This window comes from Sciurus vulgaris, assembly GCF_902686455.1.
Source record: "Sciurus vulgaris genome assembly, chromosome: 11".
Lineage (NCBI taxonomy): Eukaryota > Metazoa > Chordata > Mammalia > Rodentia > Sciuridae > Sciurus > Sciurus vulgaris.
Genome location: NC_136472.1, coordinates 29,613,883 through 29,635,955, shown reverse-complemented (window position 1 = coordinate 29,635,955; position 22,073 = coordinate 29,613,883). Strand labels below are relative to the sequence as shown.

The window sequence follows — 22,073 nt, the reverse complement described above, 5'->3', positions numbered from 1 at the left end:
AACAGATGTGGGGTGCATGGAGAGAGAAGCTTATTTATCTCACTCGAAGTAGATCTTGGTGAAGATTGGCTACTCCATGGAGCAGAGTGCAGCAAACTTACCCTCCTTTAGGTGTTCACACTGAAGTTCTTTCCTCTGGCACAGACCTCGAGAAGTGACTCAGGAGGAAAGTCTTAGGAGTCACCTGAGCCTGTTCCCTGTATAATTCCAAAAGGATAAAATGAATTTGACCATTGATTAGTATTTCTCCTGTCTATCAGGAGATTCATAGACCCGTTTTCCTCCAGATTGGAGATGAGAAATTAAGAATGAGAAACAGTGAGAATAGTAGCAAACTGACACAATGAAGAATTCAATAGGAGGCAAGAGTAAAGACCATACCATACAATACACAAACAGACAGACATATAGCGCGCTAGATCAAAGTTGGCTAGTTGGTATTTTGTCGACAAAAACAAAGGCCCAGATGCGACAGAGTCGCCCAGATGCAGCACAAAGGCTGCCCAGATTGCAGCCCAAAGGCTGCCCAGATGCGACAGAGTCGCCCAGATGCAGCACAAAGGCTGCCCAGATGGGTCGAGGGGACGTCTCCCGAGACCCTGCTGGGGTCCTATAGCGCGTCCGCCAGGACTTTGCCAGCCCAGAACCAGAACCTGCAGGCAATCCAGACAGAAATACGGCAATGCCTTACTCACCGGCCAATGATGTTACTTATGACTCTATGATCAGGTGTCTGGGTGGGCTTGGGGTATCCCGGACGAGCCCCCATATGTTGTGCCCAGCGGCTCGAGACCCCACAAAGACCACCAGAGACCACGATCAATGCAAGCAACAAAGAGTCATTTATTGGCAAGCTCGAGCCTGGTCCTCTGCGCACACGGTAACCCGGTGATGCTAAGAGGCCCTGAGCCTTTGTTCAGCAGGCTTTTATAAGGAAAGGCAAACAGTTTTACAGTGTTCTTTTTAATTGGTTAACATTTGAACAGCTAAACATTAGTCCTCCTCTGGTTGGGTCCTGCCAATCTATTTGATTCTCATTGGGTCCCACCAGAACTGAACGGCCCTAGAGGAAGAAGGGAGGAGGGAAGGGGTGAACTGTGCAGGAGATGAGTTGCAGTTAGGCCCCCCTGTCCTTGATAGATAAGGTTTCTAGGCAGCTGCACATTTCTCAGGCAAATATTTCTTAACAACCTCGATAAGCATGGGGGCCCAGCAGTCCTGTTTGCGCTGTATTGGCTTTTGAGGGAGCAGTCGCAACTGCCTGCATCCTGGTAATTAAGACAGCTAGCTGCACAGATATCACCCTGTTCTCAACACCACATGGCTCCTAAGTGGAGGAGCATTTGAGATTTAAACAAGTCTGTTTCTTGAATGTCCTCTCTTAGCCACTAAACTAAACTGCATCAACAAATTAGACATGGGTGGGTAAGGAGGGTTGGGCACAGGGGAGTATTTTAGACAGAAAGAACACCTTGAGTGAAAACTCTGAAACAGGAGAAACTGGATACTGCTGGATCTGAAAGTTCTAGGACAGAAGCAAGAGATAAGATAAGAGAAATATAGACAGGACCTTATAGGACCTGGAGGCCATACGAGGGGTTTGTTTGTCCTAAGGACAGTGAAGTCTTGGATAGACTTTAAGCTGCAGAATATCATGATCAAATTTATATTTTGGATGATTTAGTTTGGTATTTTGGAGAACCCCTGCGGAGGGAGCATCCTTGGGGGTGAGGAAATCACCAGGAAACTAGTGGCGGTAAACCAAGTATGGTGGGGGTCCGGGGGTGGCTTAGGTAAAGAGAACCAGGGCAAGGACTGAAAGAGGGAACCGGATGAGAGGTAGGAGGCGGAGGTCATGGGCTCTTACAAATTTATGGTTTTGGGGGTAAGAAAGACAGCAAAGTCCAGAAGGACTGTGAAGTGTTGGGGCTCTAAGCACTGACAAAATACAAAGGAAAGGAGCAGGCTTTGGGAAGAAGATAATGAGGTTGATTTCTGACAGTTTCTGTGTGGATGTCATGCAATTTTATCATAGACGAGCACCAAACTGAGCCAAGCGTGTTAAGTTCCATACCTCAGTCCTTTGGTTCAATCATCATTTATAATTGACCTAAATTATATGCTGTAGTTTATCGTCTTTTTAGCGAAGTTTGGCGCCTCAACATGTAATATTTTAGGAAAGAGCATTATTTTTAAACACTTTGGGTGTATCCCATGTAGCACTCTATGCTATTATTTGGTAAATCAATTTACTGTTTCTTTTTGGAGCGAAATATAGTGCAATATGCACTAGATTATCACAAGACTGGAGTCCTTGTCCCACTTATTAAAGCTGTGGAATCTTTGATCAACCATTCTATTCTTTTCATCTGTCAGATTTGTCTAAAAATCCTCACCTTGTCTGTCTTAAGAGAAATCTTTGGAAGCAGTGTAGAAAGTACAAAGCATCATGCACATACAAGGTTTTGGCCTTTCCCCCACTTCCACTTTTAATTAGAAACCTAGAAATAGAATTACCCCATGATACGATCAAATTGTGTGAGGTTCAGATTGCTTCAAATTTATTTTGGGATCATCTGCAACTTTGTTGTGATCAACACCTGATTCTCGCTTTTTTTTTCTTTTAATGAACACAATACCTTTATTTTATTTATTTTTATGTGCTGCTAAGGATTGAACCCAGTGCTTCACATGTGCTAGGTAAGTACTCCACCACTGAGCCACAACCCCAGGCCACTGATTCTCTTTTTGATGTGATTATCTAATTCATATCAATTTTAGAATATAACTAAAACAGATTTTTTTTATAACTGGGAATAGATTTTTCCCTCCAACTGTGTTTCTGAACCAGAAGTTAAACTAATTTAACCACAGTGTTAAAGAAGTATCTTAAACTTCAGCTTACAAATTAAAAATTAATTTTTAAATTAATAAATTTTAATTTTAATTTTATTTTCTTACAGTACTGGGGATTGAACCTTACAACCTCATACATACTAGGCAAGCACTGTACCACTGAGCTATACTCAAGCCCTCAACTTTATTTTTAGCATATGTAAAAGGTGTGGTAATGGGTTAAGTATATAATTAAATTATTGTTAGTGCAGTGTCATTTTAACTATGATATAATTGGAAGATTTTCATAGCTTGACACAACTGTCCCATTATTATATTAGAAGCATTAGAAGAGATGATTATAAGTTCCCGTCATTTCTCACTCAATACCCCACTGTTCCCATGGCAGGCTAAATGAGCGTTCATGTTCTCTAAAGGTTTTTTATTCTCATCTTTACTTAAGGTAGATTCTTACAAATTATGACATGGCGGCATAATAGGACCTTTCTGCTTTTTTCTAAAGCAAAAGTATCATGTTTGACCTGAGGAAGTATTTTCCAGTATGTACTTTGTAGGTTTTTTTTTTAATACAGCAAATATTAGGACTCTATAGTAACATTTTTATCCCCTAATGACATTAGCTTCAAAATAGATTCTTTGAAAATTGCGAATTGGGCCGGGGCTGTGGCTCAGTGGTAGAGCACTTGCCTAGCGTGCGTGAGGCACTGGGTTGGATTCTTAGCACCACATAGAAATAAATGAAAAAAATAAAGGTCTATCAACATCTTAAAACAAATCGTGAATTACTTATTTTATTTTGCAAATTATATGTTAATATTTCTGCAAATGGAAACATTTGCTTTTCTCCTTTTGTGTTCCTATCTTAGTTTGGGTTTTCCTAGAAACATGATGAGATAGGAATTAAAGTGCACATAGTTCATTTGGAAGAGGATCCCAAGAAGCACCTGCAGGGAGTGACGCATAGAGGGGGATTTGGCCAGCAAAGAGGGCATTGTCAAGCATTGTGATCAGCTCATTGCAGAACTCTGGAGCTAGCGAAGACCCACATTTCAGATTGACCTCACTGGAGGGGCCAAGAAGCTTGAGTGTACACCAGTGGCCACTAGTCACTAGCAGGGCTGTTGGTAGGGGGAGCATTCATTAGCATGTCTAGTCTGCCTGCACTTGGGAGTTGCTGGCTTTAGCCAACTAAGAAAGTCTTTTAGGCAAAGAGATGCCTTTGCAGTGTGCCCAGGGGAGCTGGGCAGGACATCACCAGCTTAACTCTAATAACCAATACCTACATTTGGTGTCATTTTTTTTTTTTTTTTTAATGAAGCAGCAAAATTGGACTGGGTTGTGGCTCAGTGATAGAGCACTTACCTAGCACGTGTGAGGCACTGGGTTCCATCTTTAGCACCACATAAAAAATTAAGTAAAGACATTGTGTCCATCTACAACTAAAACCATTAAAATAAAGCAACAAAATAGACTTGAGGAAAGGGTACAGAAGGAGTTCATTCCTGGAGATAATAAAAGAAATACAGTACATTTGAGGCATATGCGATGTAAGTTATATTCTTTAGTTGTGAGTGGAAGTTTTGCCACCTCTAGGATGGTTGATAGATTGGTTGGTTCAGTATTTTAACATTTTCTATAAATACAGATTACTGCTAACTAAATACCAAATGGACTTCGTAGGTATGTGTTTGTGTTAAAGTATGGAATAATCTCTTTTATGTAATTTAATTCTGATCTGAGTGGAAGATGATTTTCCACTTGGTCAGTACAGGATGAGTGCAAGACTTGGGGAAGTAATGGCAGATACAGTTGGGATGCTTGTTAATAGAGTCTCAGATTTGTACGGGTTATGGATACTGGATAACTGTACTTCAGGGAAGATTGGCTCCTTTATCCCAGGGCCCCAGTCTTCCTCATCTGTGATCCCTTTGTTCACGCTCATCTTAGTGACCCCTTTCCCTTTGGTCATGGTTGATTTAGTGATGGGCATATCAAGGTTTTGGTCAATGAGATGTGAGAGAGGGGACCTTGGAAGAGAGGTCTTTTGAATCTAAAAAGGAAGAAGAGGAAGGATGATGTTATGTTCGGATGTGATGCCAGCAGACATCCTGGGGACCAAAGGGAACTCACTGGGGGAAGAACTAATACTGCAGATTGCAGGGCGGAAAGGTGGAAAACACCTGGGACCGTGGTGCCAACGCTGAGCTGCTGAATTCGCCCACTCTGGAGGTGCCTTACACTTCCTGTTAACTTTGAGATGACAGAGTCTGTTTTCTTAAAATTATTTCTGTTGCATCTTAAGATTTAGTAGAAGAGGAGGAAACTTTTCTGGTTTTGAGTGAAATTTATAACTGATTTAAAGTTATTTTAGATTTGGTTGAACTTTGTGGTTGTTCATTTGAAAACTGGATGAAGACTTTGGCACAGAATATGAATGCAAGCCTCACTAAATAATGAAATCTCATTCCTCATTATGCTGGTTGTTGAATTCTTAGCCACTTCAGACTATTAAATTATTGTAGTGCCTCAATTTATAAAGTTTAGAAAGCTAAAGAATATAGGTGTGTGGGAATAGGCTTAGTGCTATTATTCTTTGAGGACTATTACCAAACAAATCTAGAATCTTGTTTTTAACTTAAAGTAAGTTTCTTAGTATGGTCTACTGTAAGTTACTTTAACTATCTAATGTTTAGCAAGTACTTGATAATCTGGGGACCTGTGACCCAAAGTTGGTTCCAACTATTAGAAAGAGATCAGGACTAGAAGTGACCACATGAAGATCGGGTGGGTATGTGGATGTATGGGTAGGTTACTGACGTTCGTGTATATTTGTCTAATTATGTTCCAAAGCCATCGGTGGTTCTCGGGGTATACTCTCATCCCACTGTTTACTCCTGTTCATGTATTAAGTGTAATAGTTATAGATCCCATTTTAAATATTCCTAGTTTGGAAGATCATCAATTATATGGTTAAAGATTCAGAGATATTTAAATTTATTTATTTAAAAAATTGAAATGGTGAGGAAATGTGCCATTTGAGTCATGGAAAAGCTAGAGCAAAGATACATGGAACTCCGAGACCTGGCCTCCAGTTTGTATCCCTGATGGGTATATGGCTTTACTGATGTTGAATTTCAAAAGCAAGGCTTTAAATAGAAAATAAAGTTTATCTTGAGCAGCAGTAATATAAAGACCAAGTGTAAAATGATTGTAGGGCAATAAGAAGTTCATCCTCTCAGTCTCAGAAGACTGTGGTCACACAGTCTGGGGGTTCAAGGAAACCTAGCTTCTGTGCACAGGCGTATCCCTTCTGATAAGAGATTCAGTCACTTATTCAAACTTTGCCTTAGGAATGAAGGTGTGTGTGTATTGCACATATTTTTCCTGCCTTATTGTTATAGATGAAATATTGATAGGTGAAATATTCTTTGGAGTTAAAGACAACCGGTCCTGTGTTTAAGATACAATATTATCGCTGACTAGTGTAGGAATCTAATTCTTTTAATGACGGGCTCAAGACAAGTATGAGAATAGGTAGCTGTTATTACCAGTTTTAATCTTGAAGTTCTTGTGCTTTTTTTCCTTTACATTTTGTTACATTTATTATTATCACTTCTGTTCCTTATTTGATACTGGTGTCTCACATCAGGGATATGACATCAGGGAGGTTACATCAACTATTCTTGAGTTCTCTTCATATTGCTATAATTATTTTATTTAGTCGATTCAACAGGTATTTGACCACCTGGTATGTTAGATTCTTTATAGTGTTTTAGGGTAGAGCAGTGAACAAGATGGACAAAGTCTTTGCTCTAATGGATCTTGTGTTTCATGGGAAAAGACAGACAATAAGCAAACAAATATTTGGTGAGTCCAGTGACATGTACTAAAAACAAAAACACAGCAAGGTAAGTGATAGAGAATAACAGAGGAGGATGGATATATCCCTGCTGTTTTAGGTTAGGGCAGGTTTTCTTATTACAGTGACATTTGAGCTGAGATCTGAAAGAAATCTCTTTTGTCTTCTCCAATCACACTGACCTCTTTGTTATTCCTTGTGTGTCAGGAGAACAGAGGAACTTTGTGCTAACTTTTCTCCTTGCCTTTTTAGACTACTACTATTCTTAGTAGTTAAGTAAATGAAGGAAAGGTTTGAGAGCAATCAGTTGTGTTATCAGGTAAATGGAAGCCTTTCTTCTAGAACTGCAGAGGATGGCTCTGGCTGAATTATGCAGAATATCTAAGCTGGGATTTTTAGGTTTCTTTGGTGAATCACTTTTAAGACAAAATGAATAATTTGTGTGGCCTTAGCATGTCCAAGGCTCTGCACCAATCCTCGGCACTTAAAGAATACACACATACACATGCACTGCTTAGATGGCCTTTTTGAAGACTTACTACCATTGAAAGTTATTTTGCTCTACTCTATAAAAGTTACTTTATAAAAATTAAATTGAACTATCTGTAACAACAACAAAAAAAAACTAAATTATCTTAGATCAGGCTACTATAACGGAATACCTCAGACTGGATGGCTATAACAACACAAATTTATTTCTCACAGTTTTGAAGGCTGGGAAGTCCAAGATCAAGGCTCCTGATGTCTGGTGAGGGTTTCCTGGTGTGCAGTTGGCTGTCTTCTCATTGTGTCCTCACATGTTTTCACCTCTTCTGATAAGGGCACTACTCCTATTCATGAGGGCTCCTGTCCAACTTCCTTCCAAAAACTTCACACTTAAATACCATCGCATTGAAAGTTTAGGCTTCAACATAGCAAATTCAGGGAGATGCATTCAGTTCATAATGTAAATTGTAATATTTTGTCAACTGACATAATAAAACATGATAACCTGGGTCAGATCCCTGGAGAATTGTCCTATCACATCATTACTTTTAATACAAACAAAAGCTCTTAGAAAGCTTACTACTGGTAAGTTGAAACCTAATGGCAATTTTATTCTAAAGCAACTTAAAATATAACAAAAGGCTATTGTTTATAAGCTTCTTTGAAAACTACATTTATTGACATTATTTAGAAGTGTGGTATTTATGTGTCTCTTTACTAATGATTTTTTTTTTTACATATTGAAAATATTTTACACTATGTTCGTAGGATTGATTGGGTTTGTAAAGAAGAGGCAGCTCTGAATGAATTCTTGAATAGTGTCCTTTATTGGCATAACTCTAAAATGATTATTTTAAACAATAAAACTAAACCTTATTTTTGCTGAGTATATGATTTATGCCATTGCTGTAGACCTGGGTGAGACTCTAGAGAGTCCTTAACAGGACAGAGGTACTGGTGTACTATTGTTGAAAAAAGGGATTTTTCTATTTGCATGTACTTTTTTGTTTTACTTATTTTTTGTGGTACCAGGGATGGAACCCAGGACCTTGCATATGTCAAGCAAGTGCTCTACCACTGAGCTACACTGCCAGCTCTGTTTGCATGTACTCTTATAGGTCACTCTGTGCCTGAAGTGGGTCATTTCCATCATTGGATTTTATCTTTCTTTGCCTTCCACCTCATCTTTTATTTATACTTTGTAGATAGTGCTGTTTGGAGCATAATTGTCTTAACCAATTAATGATCGTCTTTATTAATGACTTTCAAGGAGAGCAGAGATAAATGTAATTCCTAAACATGACTGAAATGTCTTTCCCAGTAGCAGCCTTAACCTTCTTTTTCACCCATACTTTTTCTAGAACCGCAGAGCAGAACAAATTAGATTTCATCAAATTTTCTTTTTAGCTAACTGTGCCCTCCAGTGGAGAAGACAAAGGGCGGTGAAGTAGCTCAGGTAATAAGCAGCAGACAGGAGAGGCTGTCGCACAGCCACCTAAGATCCAAGCTGCATAACTGTTTTCTACGTAAAAGAAAGAGGGTCTTTTTACCCCTCATAAACAAGGATATTATGCATAAATTCTCCTCTGAGTTTGTTGATGATTCAAAGGTGGATTTATTAGCATTGCTTTGACTTAATGCCTTTGATGCAGTGTTTGTGACCTTTTGTCCTCTCCCTTGTGACATATTCAATTTATGAAACATTTGGCAACTCTAATAGAAGTTGAAAGTGGGGAGATATTGAAATTGCCCTCTATGCCTAACTCACATGATAACTTCATAATTGTTAAAATTTTTGGAAGAGACCAAAGAAAACCCAAGTTAATTCAGCACATGAACAAGAAACATTTTGCCACTACTCTGTATATATTAAGCATTCAGGAAGTAGGGACTTAACTACCACTCCCCACTTTATTAAAGAGAAAGGGCTGCTGTTTCATGCTGTGGGGTGGCCTACACATTGTCTCTTGGGTGAACACTGGGCTTCTTCGTGTTAATGGTGACCTGCAGATGGGCCACGTGCAGCTCTGACTGGAGACTGGAGCCTTTGTCAGGGGACACCGAGTTCTACAGTGGAATGCTGTGCGTGTGAGTTAGCAGGCACTGCCTGTTTCCGCCCCTTTGTGGGGAAAACTGGCTCACTCAGTGGAGGCTGAAAATGTTCGAGGAGGATTGTATATGTCATAGATTTCAGTTACATAAAAATTCTTTACCTATATTTTTATTTTAAATAATAAATTTCTGTGTTTTAAAATCTGGTTCATTCTGAACTGTAGTAACTGACTCTAGAGGGTGCTGACGAGCACAAAAGACTTGCTAAAAATTTTTAATAAAGATGATTTTTATTCAAGTGAATTTTCCTTTGGCTTTTATCCAGTATATGGAAATAAACATTATATATTTATACATATATGATATGTATAAAAATACATATATGTAAATAAAATATGTGTAGTATATGGAAATAAACATATTTTGCTCTTTTAAGAGGACCCAGGAAAAACATACTTAGTTTTGTTTTTTGTTTGTTTTTAAATCTAGTAAGTAGTTTTGCCCACTGTACTTTGAAATTCTTTAAAAATTCCATTGAATTTGTGGAATTCCTGCAAACTAACCTGAGTTCTGCTTTTGAAAACTTAGTATTTCAAAAGAAAAGAACCTATTTTATGGATATGATATATAAACTTTAGTACTTAATCAGTTTGTCATCTTTTAAATTGAAATTTGCAGAAATACCTTCTTTAGAAAAAGCCGTTCAGGAACTTTACTCTTAAATTAGGTTTTATAAAATTAACATTTATCTACTGGAGTCCCAGTAGCATAATGTTTCATATATTTTAGCAGATAGAATACTCCAAAACTATAGTGTGATATATTAATTTGAAGAAAATATTCAGACTTTTAAATTGGGAAGGCTTTTAGAAAATTGCTTCCTTAAATACCAAAGGTGATAATATTGAAGATGTACATTACGAAAAAGGTCTTTGGAGGTTGTGGGAGCAAGCTCTCCTGTCAAGGGAGGCGGGTTATCTATGTTATAGTGAGAAAACTTTGCTAAACAAAATGAACTGTCCTTAATTGAAATGTTAGTCATTTCAAAGAATGAATTTTAACGTAAGCTTGCATTCTATCAGCCTATGAAAAAATGATATATTTCCACAGAATATCTCTGTTTGTTTCTTCTGAAATATCACACTGTTTTCATTACTGCAGGCAGAGAGCCATTTTAGACTTTTCAGTAATTTGATATGAAAACTGTGTTTTATTCATTTAAGCAGTGCTGTCCAATAGAACTTTCTGTGATGATGGAAACATTCTGTACCTGTGTTTTACAGTTTGGTCATCAACTATTGCCACTTGAAGTGTGACTGGTGTGATTGAGGAACTGAATGCTTAGTTTTATTGTATTTGAATTTAAAATCAAACTAATAGCCACATGTGTCTAGTGAATACTGTGTTGAACAGTATAGATTTAAGTCCCTCTGCTAGTTAGTAGATGTTTCAAGGACAGGATGACAACTTCAATGGTCCTTATGCATATTCCTCAAGTTCTTTGACTTGTATAATCCTGCCTGTGTAATAGAACATGTGAACACTTCGTTTCCAAATAATCACATTTATGTGGAAAACAGAGGAATCATGTCTTACAAACTAAGTTGGTAAGTCTGTTTAGGTCTAGAAGCCTGGAACTTTTTAAAAACCCACAAATTAAATTGTGTTTGCCCTTTGGATGTGTTTCAAAACCTGATGGTTTTCTTTTGTGCTTCTGAGTTAAAATATAGATAGTCGGGATCTGACAAGTGACTGCAAAATGAATGTCTAATGAAAGCAAAACAAAAGTGACAAGAAACCAGAGCTTACATGTACCTGCATGGGAATTTGATTTAAACAGTACATTCAATTTTCCTGGCAAGTTGCAATTCTGTCTTCTCCTTGGATGATCAGTCCCATTTTACTGATGAGGGAACCATGCTTTAGTCAAGGTTTTAAGGCTTTTATTCCACAAACATTTGCTGATCACTTAAAATCACATGTAAGTTTGTGTTAGGAATGGAAGAATGGTTCCTTCCCTGGTGGAACTAACTATCTAGTAGAGACAATTAAGCAAGGAAACAAGAACTTAGAATTGGGAATACTCAGTCATGTGCTGTATGTATGCACCTGGCACAGCTGTGAGACGTGAGGGAGTGAGGAGTTCCCCAGGTAAAGGCAGGGGAAGGACACTCCAGGAGAGAAACAAAGGTGTGAAAGTGTTAATGTTCTAGATCAGAGAATGAATTTAGTATGTAGAAGATAACTGAACATTCAGTTGCACCAAATTTACTAGTGGTCTTATATCATCTTGACCTTGTTTTTCTTTTAGCTCAGTCTGAAGAAAGGCCAAGCTAAAAATAGCTCCTGGTACAGTGATAAAACATCCAAGTAACAATTTCAAGGAGAAAGGTAGAACCAGATTTAGTTAGTTAGTTGGCAAACACTAGCTCACAATATTGGTGTGTAATTAGAGATCTTCCTGTTTATTAAAGCAGATCAGTAGAGGCCTATCCTTGTTCCCCTCATGAGAATATAAACTCCATGAGGTCTTTAATCCACTGGTGTTTTCCTAGAGCCCAGAACTTACCTGGCATACATTAAGAGCTCTATTTGATAAATGAGGGATTCAGTCCTAGGTTATTATCCTTAAAGTCACTGTGAAAGATTAAAAGTTATTAAAAATGTACTTTTTTAAATTCAAGAATTCAGACTTTTCCATTATTCAGATTGACCTTTCCCCAGTATCTCAGTTGCCTATTGCTATATAACAAGTGATCCTGAAACACGGTGCTTAAAAAAGCAACCAGCCACAGTATTGTTCATGATTTTGTGGATCAGGAATTTGCGCAGATATCAGTGGAGATAACTTTACTCTATCCTGTGTAGAACTGGCTAGGGCAGCTCCACTCGAGCTATCAGATTAAAAATTGCTTCATATCCAAGTCTGGGACCTGGACGCGTTAATTGGTGCACCTCCATTCTTCTGCATGTGGCCTCATTCACTGGATTAGGCTGAGCTTCCTTACCTGGCACTGAGTTTGTTTCAGGAAGGTGAAAACAAAAGTTGTGAGGTATTTTAAGGCTCTGGAAGCTATATTTTCTCCCTCCCTCCACCCCACTGTGTGTGTTATATTCTGATGGTCAGAGCAGATCACACGACCAACCCAGATTTAAGGGGAAGGGAAAAGATCCCACCTTTTGACAGGAGAAGGACAAATTGCAGAGCACGGTGGTGGAAGATAGAAGGTAGGGGCTGGGGATATAGCTCAGTTGGTAGAGTGCTTGCTTCACAAGTACAGGACCTGGGTTCAATCCTCAGCACTAGAAAAAAAAAAAAAAAAAAAAGAAGAAGAAAGAAGGTAGTATAGTAGCCATCTTTGAAAATGGTCTACTATAGTCTGCCCTCTGAGCATAACAGTTCCCATCGCCACATGCAAAATATACTTAATGCTTCCCTATAAGTCTTATCTGATTATGGCATCAACTTGGAGTCCCGTATCTTTTGTGTGTGCGTGTGTGTGGTACTAGGGATTGAACCTAGGTCTTCATGCGTTTTAAGAAAACAGTCTACCACTGAGCTGCATTCCAGACTTTTTTAAAATTTTGAGGCAGGGTCTTACTAAGTTTCCCAAGCTGGCTTTGAACTTGTGATCCTCCTGCCTCTTAGCCTCCTGAGTCACTGGGATTACAGGCATGTACGGAGTCCAGAATCTTATCATTTAACTCAAGTATAGATACACATGAGATTTATAAGGCACAGTTGCCTTGATACTGCTTCTTAGGATGTAGAGACTTGTGAACTACAAATTGCCTACTCCTACCTCTCCATTCTCCCCATCCAGCATACAGTGGTAAGACAGGGACAAGAAAATTGCAATAGACATTCCCACTCAAAAAAATCCCAGGAAGAACAGTCCTCACTGGTCCATAGCAGTTTTGAAGTCCACTGGGTATGTATCACTAGTTCTCTTACTCCATATATCAAGAATGTACTTTGATTAGTGCCCAGTTCTGCTCCTTGGGAATTCTCTTTTTATATTGTTTTCAGAGACTCTTAGCTCTATCTTTTGGGCTCTTGGTTTTCTCCTTTTCTTTTTCACAGGAATGGTTTCTGTTTGCAGCTGAGTAGCCTTTTTAACCTGCTTCCTACCTTTAAAGTTAAGTACTCACAAAGACTTTACTATTTTTAAAAATTACTTTGAATTTATTTAAAATTATTTAATCCAAGCTAGTGGTTCTTTTATTTTATTTTTATTTATTTATTTATTTATTTTGCAAAATGAAACCTTTATTAAAGCAGTTTCAATTATATACGAATATATTCAAGAAATTCTTTAAATTTTAATAGTTTCTTATACTCAATAAAGTTCTAAAATTTTCTACATTAAATAGTGACACATCAAGTTTCAGAGATTTATTCATAACTGTAATAAACTCTAATAAATCAATATGATTTCATGCATTTAAAGGAGAAGTATTTCTTGGTTAAGTTGAAAATTGTGCGGATGACTTTTTAAAGACCTTCATTCTAAGCAGCTTTATTTTGAAACATTTCAGTTAGAAGTCTGGACCTTCTTTCTTCAGTTTGCTGTAATCCACATTCACTGAGTAGAACTTGTATTGATCATTGGGACCCAGTTTGTTCCAGGGTTCTGGGTTATTCTTCCTGTCCCAACTGACATCTGGATTGAACAATGCCAGACGCATCACAAACAGTGCTGCTCCAGTACCTCCTGCTCCAGTAAATACGAAGAGGGGAATCAAGCTTGGGTGCTTCTTGGCCTGACCGATGATCTGGCGGAGTTTGCAACCGAGGGCTCCGGCCCCAAAAGCGATAAAAACAGCTCTGCCTGACCCAAGACCAAGCAGCTTCTGCACCCAACCTGTGTGGACGCTCAAAGTCACCCAGAACCTCCTCTAGTGGTTCTTTTAGTACTACATTTTCTTTAAAACTTTGAATTTTCTATAAATTTTATTGGGGATTAATTCCATGTCCCTAAAGCCACATCCATAATTTTTTTCCCAGTATAGAGCTCTCTTTGCTTTGGTTCTGTTAGACTATTGAAAGGCAGATCTTTAAGATTCTTAGAAGTTCCTTTGTATAGATGAGAAGGTTCTACTAGGCAATACATTAAATCCTTTCAAGGTTTCAGCAAAAGACTGATGAACAAACTCTTACTTAGATATTTACTCAGAGGCAATTTCCTAACTTGAGAATCTTTTTGCCAGTTGGAGAGACTGTCCTCAGCCCTCTGTACGTCCTCTGAATTCTTCTATAAAGTTAAACAAGTCAGTCCTTCATTAATTTCTCTCTTATTTTATGCATTAAAAGAAGCCAGTTGGCACTTTAGATCTACTTGGAGATGTCTTTAGTCAGTTCCACAAGTTAGGCAAGTATTCTCTTATGTAATTATTAAATTAGGTAGTAGTAGGTAAATATTATTGTAATAACAGTCTTTCTAAACATTTTGCCCTTATATACCATATGACTTGTCCTCTCTCCTGCTCTAATAGCAGTGTTCTCTTCTGGCCTTTACGGACATAGTACTTGCCACTTTCCAGCTTCTGCTGGGCACCAGGTCCCAAAATCTAATGTTACGTGTTTTAGGTGGTAGTTTTCAACACCTCACTGTTAGATATTGGTTTCTGTCTCAATTCTCTGTTGCTGAGAAATAAGCCACTCCAAAATGTAGTTGCTTAAAATAACAGTCATTTCATTATATTTCTGTATGTCAAAAATTTGGGCTAGGCTCAAGAATGTCTCACCTCTGTACCTGTGGGGTCAGCTAAGATGACTTTGCTGGGGCAGGAGGATTCCAGATATTTTATGACCTTACTTGTCTGGAGTCTGTGGCTGCTCATGGAAGTTTGACAGGGACCAGTGTATCTAAGATGACCTTCCTCATGAGTGTCAAATCTCTTCCACTTGTCTCGCTCTCATTCAGTAGTTTTGGCTGGAATTCCTTACATGACTGCAAGCCCTCCTGAGACCTAGGCCAGAAGACTAAAGCAAGTTGGTCAAAGCAGGTCACATATTCAAGGGATAGAGAGTAGATTCTGTCTTCTGGTGGGAGGAGTGGCAAATTCACATTCCAAAAGGCGTGTAGAATGAGATGGTTTGTTATGGTCATCTTAGGAATAATCTTTTCCACTAAATAAGTGTACATTTAGGAAACTTACTGTAGGCAAGAAGTTAATAAATGGTGGCTCTCATGTGTATATCAGGCTTACAGATATGGTTTATTTGACTTGTACAGATTTTTTGGTTTTTGTTTTTTTAAAACAATGTTTTCAACAAATAATGGGAAGATTACATCTATAAGGTTGTTTATTAGTCCTTTTTTGAAATTTAGTAAGCTATTGTTGTATTGGGCCTGCATTACTATATTAGCTGGAAATTGCCTTTATTCATTTTCATTATCTGTCTTCTACAGATATTTAAGTTTGCATTCTTTGTTGCTGTAGATGATTAGTTTATGCTTTAACTTTTTAAGTGGATATAGTGATGAGTAAGACAGCTTATGTTCAAGTAGGAAAAGATGGACAGTAATCAACTCAATAACAATCAGGTGGCGATGGGATAAAGCAAGAATCTGAGATTTATAAGACAGGGTGGTCAGGGAGGCCTCTGGGAAGACATGACATTGAGTGATGAGAAGCAGTGAGTCACGTGAAGCTCTAGGATAAGTGTTCAGGTGAAGGGAAAAGCAAATAAAAAGACCCACAGATGGAACATGATTAGGTGTGTTTTAGGAAAGGCAAGACTTTCAACTGGAATATGAATAGGTAGAGAAGGTGAGGGGGAGTTACTGTAGTAGAAGATAAAAGGTGGGCCTGGTTAAGTTGTGAAAGATTCTGTAGAAAATGGAAAGAATTTTGGATTTTATCCTGAATAATGGGAAGTCAAGAGGGTAGTGATGGGATGTTGTCTACTTTATACCGAGATAACTGTCTGCTGTGTTGTGAATAGACTAGTGCCCAAGCATGGGCACAGGATGGGCGTTATGGAGCCTTGCAGTCATCAAGGGGAGATATGAATGATGGTGCCTTGAATTAGGCGGAGCACTTTAGGGGATGACAAGTAGTCATATAAGGTATGTGTTTGGGAGCTAGAGTAGACCGGTCTTGTTGGATGGATTAAATATGGGATAGAGAGGAATCAAAGCCATCTTGGAGGCATTTGGCAAGAGCAACTAAATAGGTTGTCCCATAGGGAGTTTAGATAGAGGAACAAGGTTTATATGGGAAGTAAGAGTTTTATCTTGATCATTAAGTTTGTGAAACCCACTACAAAAATAAGATTGATGATATAAAAACTTCTGACAAATTGTTTTTATCTTATGACTTTTGATATTTCCCCATTAATATTGCCATTTTGATTGAGGCACTAGCTGCAGTGGTGGAAGTATGTGGATGTATGTTGGAGGATATGTTTATATTGTATAGCTGTCTACTGTGAAATGAGTAGCCCAAGTGAACAGCGTCAGAACTTAGGAGGGGTTTGTTGAACTGTTGTGACAACTTTGTTGGACCCTGAAATGGTCTGTTTCTTTTTTTCTATTTATTCAAGTGGGTATGGCCATAAAGGATCAAGTGAAATTTATTATTCATGTTTTTATTGTTTCAGAGAGTTAATTTATCTTTACTGTTAAAAATGGTGATGTGTGGGCATGGTCCCAGATACTTGGGAGACTGAGCCCAAGGTTTACTTGAGCACATGAGTTCAAGACCATCCTGGGCAACATAGCAAGTCCCTGTCTTGAATAGCAGTCTCAGTGTTCAATGATAGCATTCCACAGGTTTGTAACTCTTCGAGTTGCAAATCACCAGTTAGCTCGGGCCAGAATTGTAACTACAAGATTGAGTAAGGTGAATAGATTTGATGAGTTAAAAAGCTGCTTGTGAAGGACAGTTAATTCACATTTGCATTTTATTTTATTTTTTTTAAGTATTGTATTTTTTTAAAAATATTTTTCAGTTGATGCACCTTTATTTATTTTTATGTGGTGCTGAGCATCGAATCCAGTGCCTCACACGTTAGGCAAGTGCTCTACCACTGAGCCACAACCCTAGCCACATTTGCATTTTAGCTGGCAGTTTTTTATTGTAAGTTTGGGTGCAAAATGAAATAGGGTTTTTTTGTTTTTTTTTTTTTTTTTGGTCCTATCTCCAGAGTTATTTTGGAGATAGCATTTGACTAGATCTGCCATTCAAGTCAGCATGGCTTAGAAATAACATAATTTTATTTTTAAATTCCTATTTTAGGATATTATCTCATTGGTGATAATACCACTCCATTTTATTATAAGGTTTTTGGGAGGCAGTAATCTTTTATAAAAGACAAATTAATGGTTTATTGCTGTTACCATTTACTTTACCTTTTTTAAGAAAATGAAATTTTTTTAAGAAAATGAAACATATTGAATTCAATATATGTTACATAGGTAACGTAACTGTTTTAAAACCAGGTAAAATATCTTCTCTTTCTAACAAAATGTTCAGTTTTTCCTTCTTTGTGAACCCTTGAGTCGAAATGCACTGGTGAGGGAGGGTGTTTGTATTCTAGTGGTGCAGCTGAACCAGACAGGTCTGCAGCACAGTGGTTTATTTTTAGACCTGGGTTGCCATTTTTATCCTGCAAAAATATTCATCAGTATCTTGCTGACAGACCGTCAGTTTTATAAATGTGTCACATAGACCAGATTTTGTTCTTTGTCTCATTTTCCCTCCAACACCTCTTTTTCCTTTGATTTGTTTGAACAACAACTGTTTGGTGGAAAAGAATTTTTTTTTTTTTTTTTTTTTTTTTTCAATTCATGCATTAGATTCTTCAATTCACAGATTTGCAGCACCACACAGTTCATTCATCTCAGTGCAGCTGCTTACGCATCTCTGGCTTATTGTCTAATATGGGAAGCTGCTGTAGATCACTGAGCTGAAGGCTGGGAAAAGAGAATACATACCTGGGAGGCACTCTTCATGGGTCCATTTGGATTCTGACTGCCTTCTCTTAATGTGTTGTTTTATGTGTGTATACGTATTTGTGTTCATTTATTTGTCTCATACAACAAGGGGTTGACCTTATTTTGCGGAAAATAGCTGCCTAAAGGGCCTAGGGGTTACCATATATGGCAGAAAGCCTACTGGCTTGGGTTGAAAATAAATCCATTGTTACAGTTAGTCAGCTTTTCATCGCTGTGACCAAAATACCTGACAGAAACAACTTACGGGAGGAAAAGTTTATTTTGGGCTCATGGTTTCGGAGGTCTCAATCCATAGATGGCTAACTCCATTGCTCTGGGCCTAAGATGAGGCAGCAAATCATGGGGGAAGGGTGTGGTGGAAGAGCACTGCTCCACTCTTCACAGCCAGGAAGCAGAGAGAGAAGAGGGGGCACAGGGACAGTGCCCTTACAGGGTGTGCTCCCAGGGACCCCCCTCCTCAGCCACGCCCACTTGCCTACATTTACCACTGTCAGTTCATTTAAATAGGATGGACTAACTAGGTTACAGTGCTCATAATCTAATCATTTCACCCCAGAATATTCCTGCATTAACACAGGCGCCTTTTGGGATGCCTCATATCTAAACTGTATAGGGTTAGCTGTAAATACATAGAACATAGTTCACCATGTAATTGGTTAGAAAACTGTTTTATCCTACTTGGGCTGCTGTATAACAAAATACTATAGATTGGGTGGCTTATTAATACAGAATTTTATTTCTCACAGTTCTGAAGACTGTAAAATCCAGGACCAAGGTGCTGGCAGATTCTGTATGTGGCAATGACCTGTCTCCTTGTTTATAGGTGGTACCTTGCTCATATGGGGGAAGAGGCAAATGAGCCCCCTCTGGTCTCTGAAAGAGCACTAATTCATTCATGAAAGCTCTGTCCTCACAAATTGAATACTTACCAAAGGCCCCACCTCCTCGTACCGTCCCTTGTGGGTGAGAATTTTAACATGCATTTTTGATTCCAGGTGCTTGTGACATCCTGCAATCAAGAAAAAGAAAGGGGCACATACTTTTAAATATGATAAATGAATTTTTTAACAATGTGTATTCATGTCTCATTTTTATGAAAGCTCAGAATTTCCAAAACAGGATTGGTGTTTACTTGTCTATTTGTGTAGCAAATATTAACAGAATAACTGCTTAAGGGCCTAATAACATTAATTGCTTTGGTGGATATTGTGGCTTGGGAAATAGGATTTTTGATGTGTAGAGGTAATTGTTATTTTACAGAGAAGAGACTTACTTATGGATATTTCACGTACATGGCATGTTAGCGTTCCAGGTCAGGGTGTAGGCACTGGAGCCAGAACATTGCATTTACCATTTGTGTTAGTTGATTTCTTGCAGTGTTGTGTACGATGGCAAGTTGTTTAGCTTTTCTGAGTTCCAGCTTCTTCATCTATAAAATTGGTATGTACCTCTGAAGTTATCATAAGGGTTAAGAAGATGACGTTCACTTAGCAATGTACTAAAAACTCCAAGCATCATGCTTAGAACATAGTAAGCACCTGATAAATTCTAGTTAATTTATAATAACTAGTATTTATGGCAGAGATAATAACAAATATTCTGTGAATATACTGCTTGGTCCCTACCATAGAAATATTTTTAGCTGTAAGTACAGAACACCTATGAGGCTTGAACAGATTTATTTATTTATTCAATAAAGAATTCTGGGGTAGGCCAGGATGAATATCATCATCCAACATTTTTAATTGATAATGTGCCAGGTACTATTTTAGGCACAGGTGATTCATCCATTAATAAAATGTAACTATACCTATCTTCAACAGCCTTATATTCTAACTAAAAAAAAAGAAAGGGGAAGAAGCAACAACATAAAAACGTAAGTCATTACTGTTAGAAGGAGGGCATCCTGGAAAGCTTTGTGCAGGAAGGCCCGTTGATGTTAGGCTGTAAGGAAATGAGAGTTTACTACACGAAGGCCAGGCAAGAGAAAACCCAGTGGAGGGTAGGATGTGAGAAAGAATAGAAGAGCCATTTCCAAATGGGCTTTTGTCGATGTGCCACGTTAGTCATCTAGTAGTCAGGAGCCATGAATAAAAGATTTTTGTATAAGGTTTCTAAATTTAAAAATGTCTGCATGTTGTTATTTTCACTTTATATAATAAACAAAAACTGAACAATGATTTAATAAATGGTGCTTGTTTATCAAGCCTTGTTGATAAAGCATAGCAGCCGACACACACACGGTGTTTACTGTGTCAGGAGTGGTTCTAAGGATCTGATATCTGTACCTAATCTTTAAGTACTACCACCATTCCTATTTTACGGGTGAGTGGTTAGGCAGTTAAATACATTGGGCCACTGTTGTCCTGAGGCCAATAATAAGCAACTGGAGAGAGGGCATCCCACCCACTCCGTGTTCCAGAGGGACTAGGAGAGTGAAAGTGATGCTAAAAGAGTGCACTAGGTAGACTCTAAAGCCTGAACAAAGCAAGAAAGGAGACTTGGAGGGCATGAGTGGGGCCTGAGACGGCGCCTGTAAGCACAGGTGCCCCTGATTGCCACAACTGATTGAGTTTTGCTGTTAGACGTGACTGGGTCCAGAGTTCTGCCATATTTCAGATTGTTTCCTAAGCTGATCCGCAAGCATGTTCCTACTCAACAGGTACAAGTAGAATCCTTTGCTCGTGCAGCGTCTTGTTGTGTGTTTCTTTACTCGGTCATCTCGTGAGTGAGGGATTTCCCATTTCCAGCACGGGCCCTCAGATGGACCGTGTTCCCCAGTTGAAGCATGTTCACGTGGTGTCTGGGTAGCTCCTATAGAACAAGTGTTATGACACATCCTGTCTAGTAAAATTTCTGTCTGGGTTCTTGTACACATTCTGTCCCAAATTAGAACTGCCAGTCTGTCAGAGTACAGGTGGTGTCTACCTCCTAAAACCTAGTGTAGGAAAATACAAATCTATAAAAATAGCTGAAGTATGTGTGGGGATATTTGCATTCCAAAAAGATTCATAAGGCTTCCATTAAGTTAATGGAGGAAGTTGGCTTTGCATACTGATTCAAAGAACAGATTTTATTTACACAGTATATAAATGTGAGACTGCAGTTGTTACATAAAGGGTAAACTTACTTAACTGTGCTTTATATTAAGGATTAGTTATGAAAAAATGTCATACTCGTTCTCAGTGAAGGGGGCAATTGTATAGTCAGATACACGATAGAAAGTCCTGAGACCTGTTATAATAGACCAAGAGGCCTGGCGAAGCTGAGTGGGCCTCGTTGCCTTGTTAGACCGAGTAGCCCTTGTCAGGAGTAAGTGGAGTCCATCAGAAAACATTTAATGCAAAATATCACAGCATTTCTATTCTCAGTAGAAGATATTCTTATATATGGTAGCAGGTAACTCACTGAAAGTGGCTTTGTTATATTTCCATAAAACCTGAGTTTTAGGAGGCTCCGGGGAAGACCCAATTTAGAGGAATTTTATACAAACTTTGAATCTACTGGAATCTTTAGCATGCTAGAGGAATAAATCATGAGTATAAGGCATTTTGTTGATAAAAATTCCCCTCAGAACAAACTGCTACTTTTTAATGCTGAGTTTTACAACTCTGTTTCTCCAGGGACTTGGTGTTATGGTAAAGCAGCAGAAAACCCACAATAACTTGCCCTCTCTCGATCCTTTTATCCATTTTGCTCTTTGATCAGTCCTTTTTCTTGTCCTTTTCCCACTATACCTCTTGGTCTCAGATTGAGAGAGAGGGACTGTGGCCCCCGTTTCTCCACAGGGCAGGGTTGTTCCTTTTTCATTTGTTTCATTTCTGGAAAGCTTGAGTTGAAGTGCTTTTTCTATT

General features: G+C 38.5%; 2 protein-coding genes across 2 annotated transcripts in view; one reads left to right on the top strand and one right to left on the bottom strand.

The window, feature by feature from the left end:
• Positions 1-22,073, top strand: part of HSD17B12 (hydroxysteroid 17-beta dehydrogenase 12) — a 161,905-nt gene that overhangs the window by 20,498 nt on the left and 119,334 nt on the right. The gene's annotated exons all lie outside the window — the stretch shown is intronic.
• LOC306638512 (uncharacterized protein) lies at positions 13,635-19,737 on the bottom strand (the record flags this gene model as incomplete). The annotated part of the gene is made up of 3 exons (XM_079101752.1): positions 13,635-14,152; positions 19,149-19,228; positions 19,668-19,737. 3 exons carry the CDS (start codon positions 19,735-19,737, stop codon positions 13,793-13,795), a joined length of 510 nt encoding a protein of 169 aa, XP_078957878.1. The 3' UTR covers positions 13,635-13,792.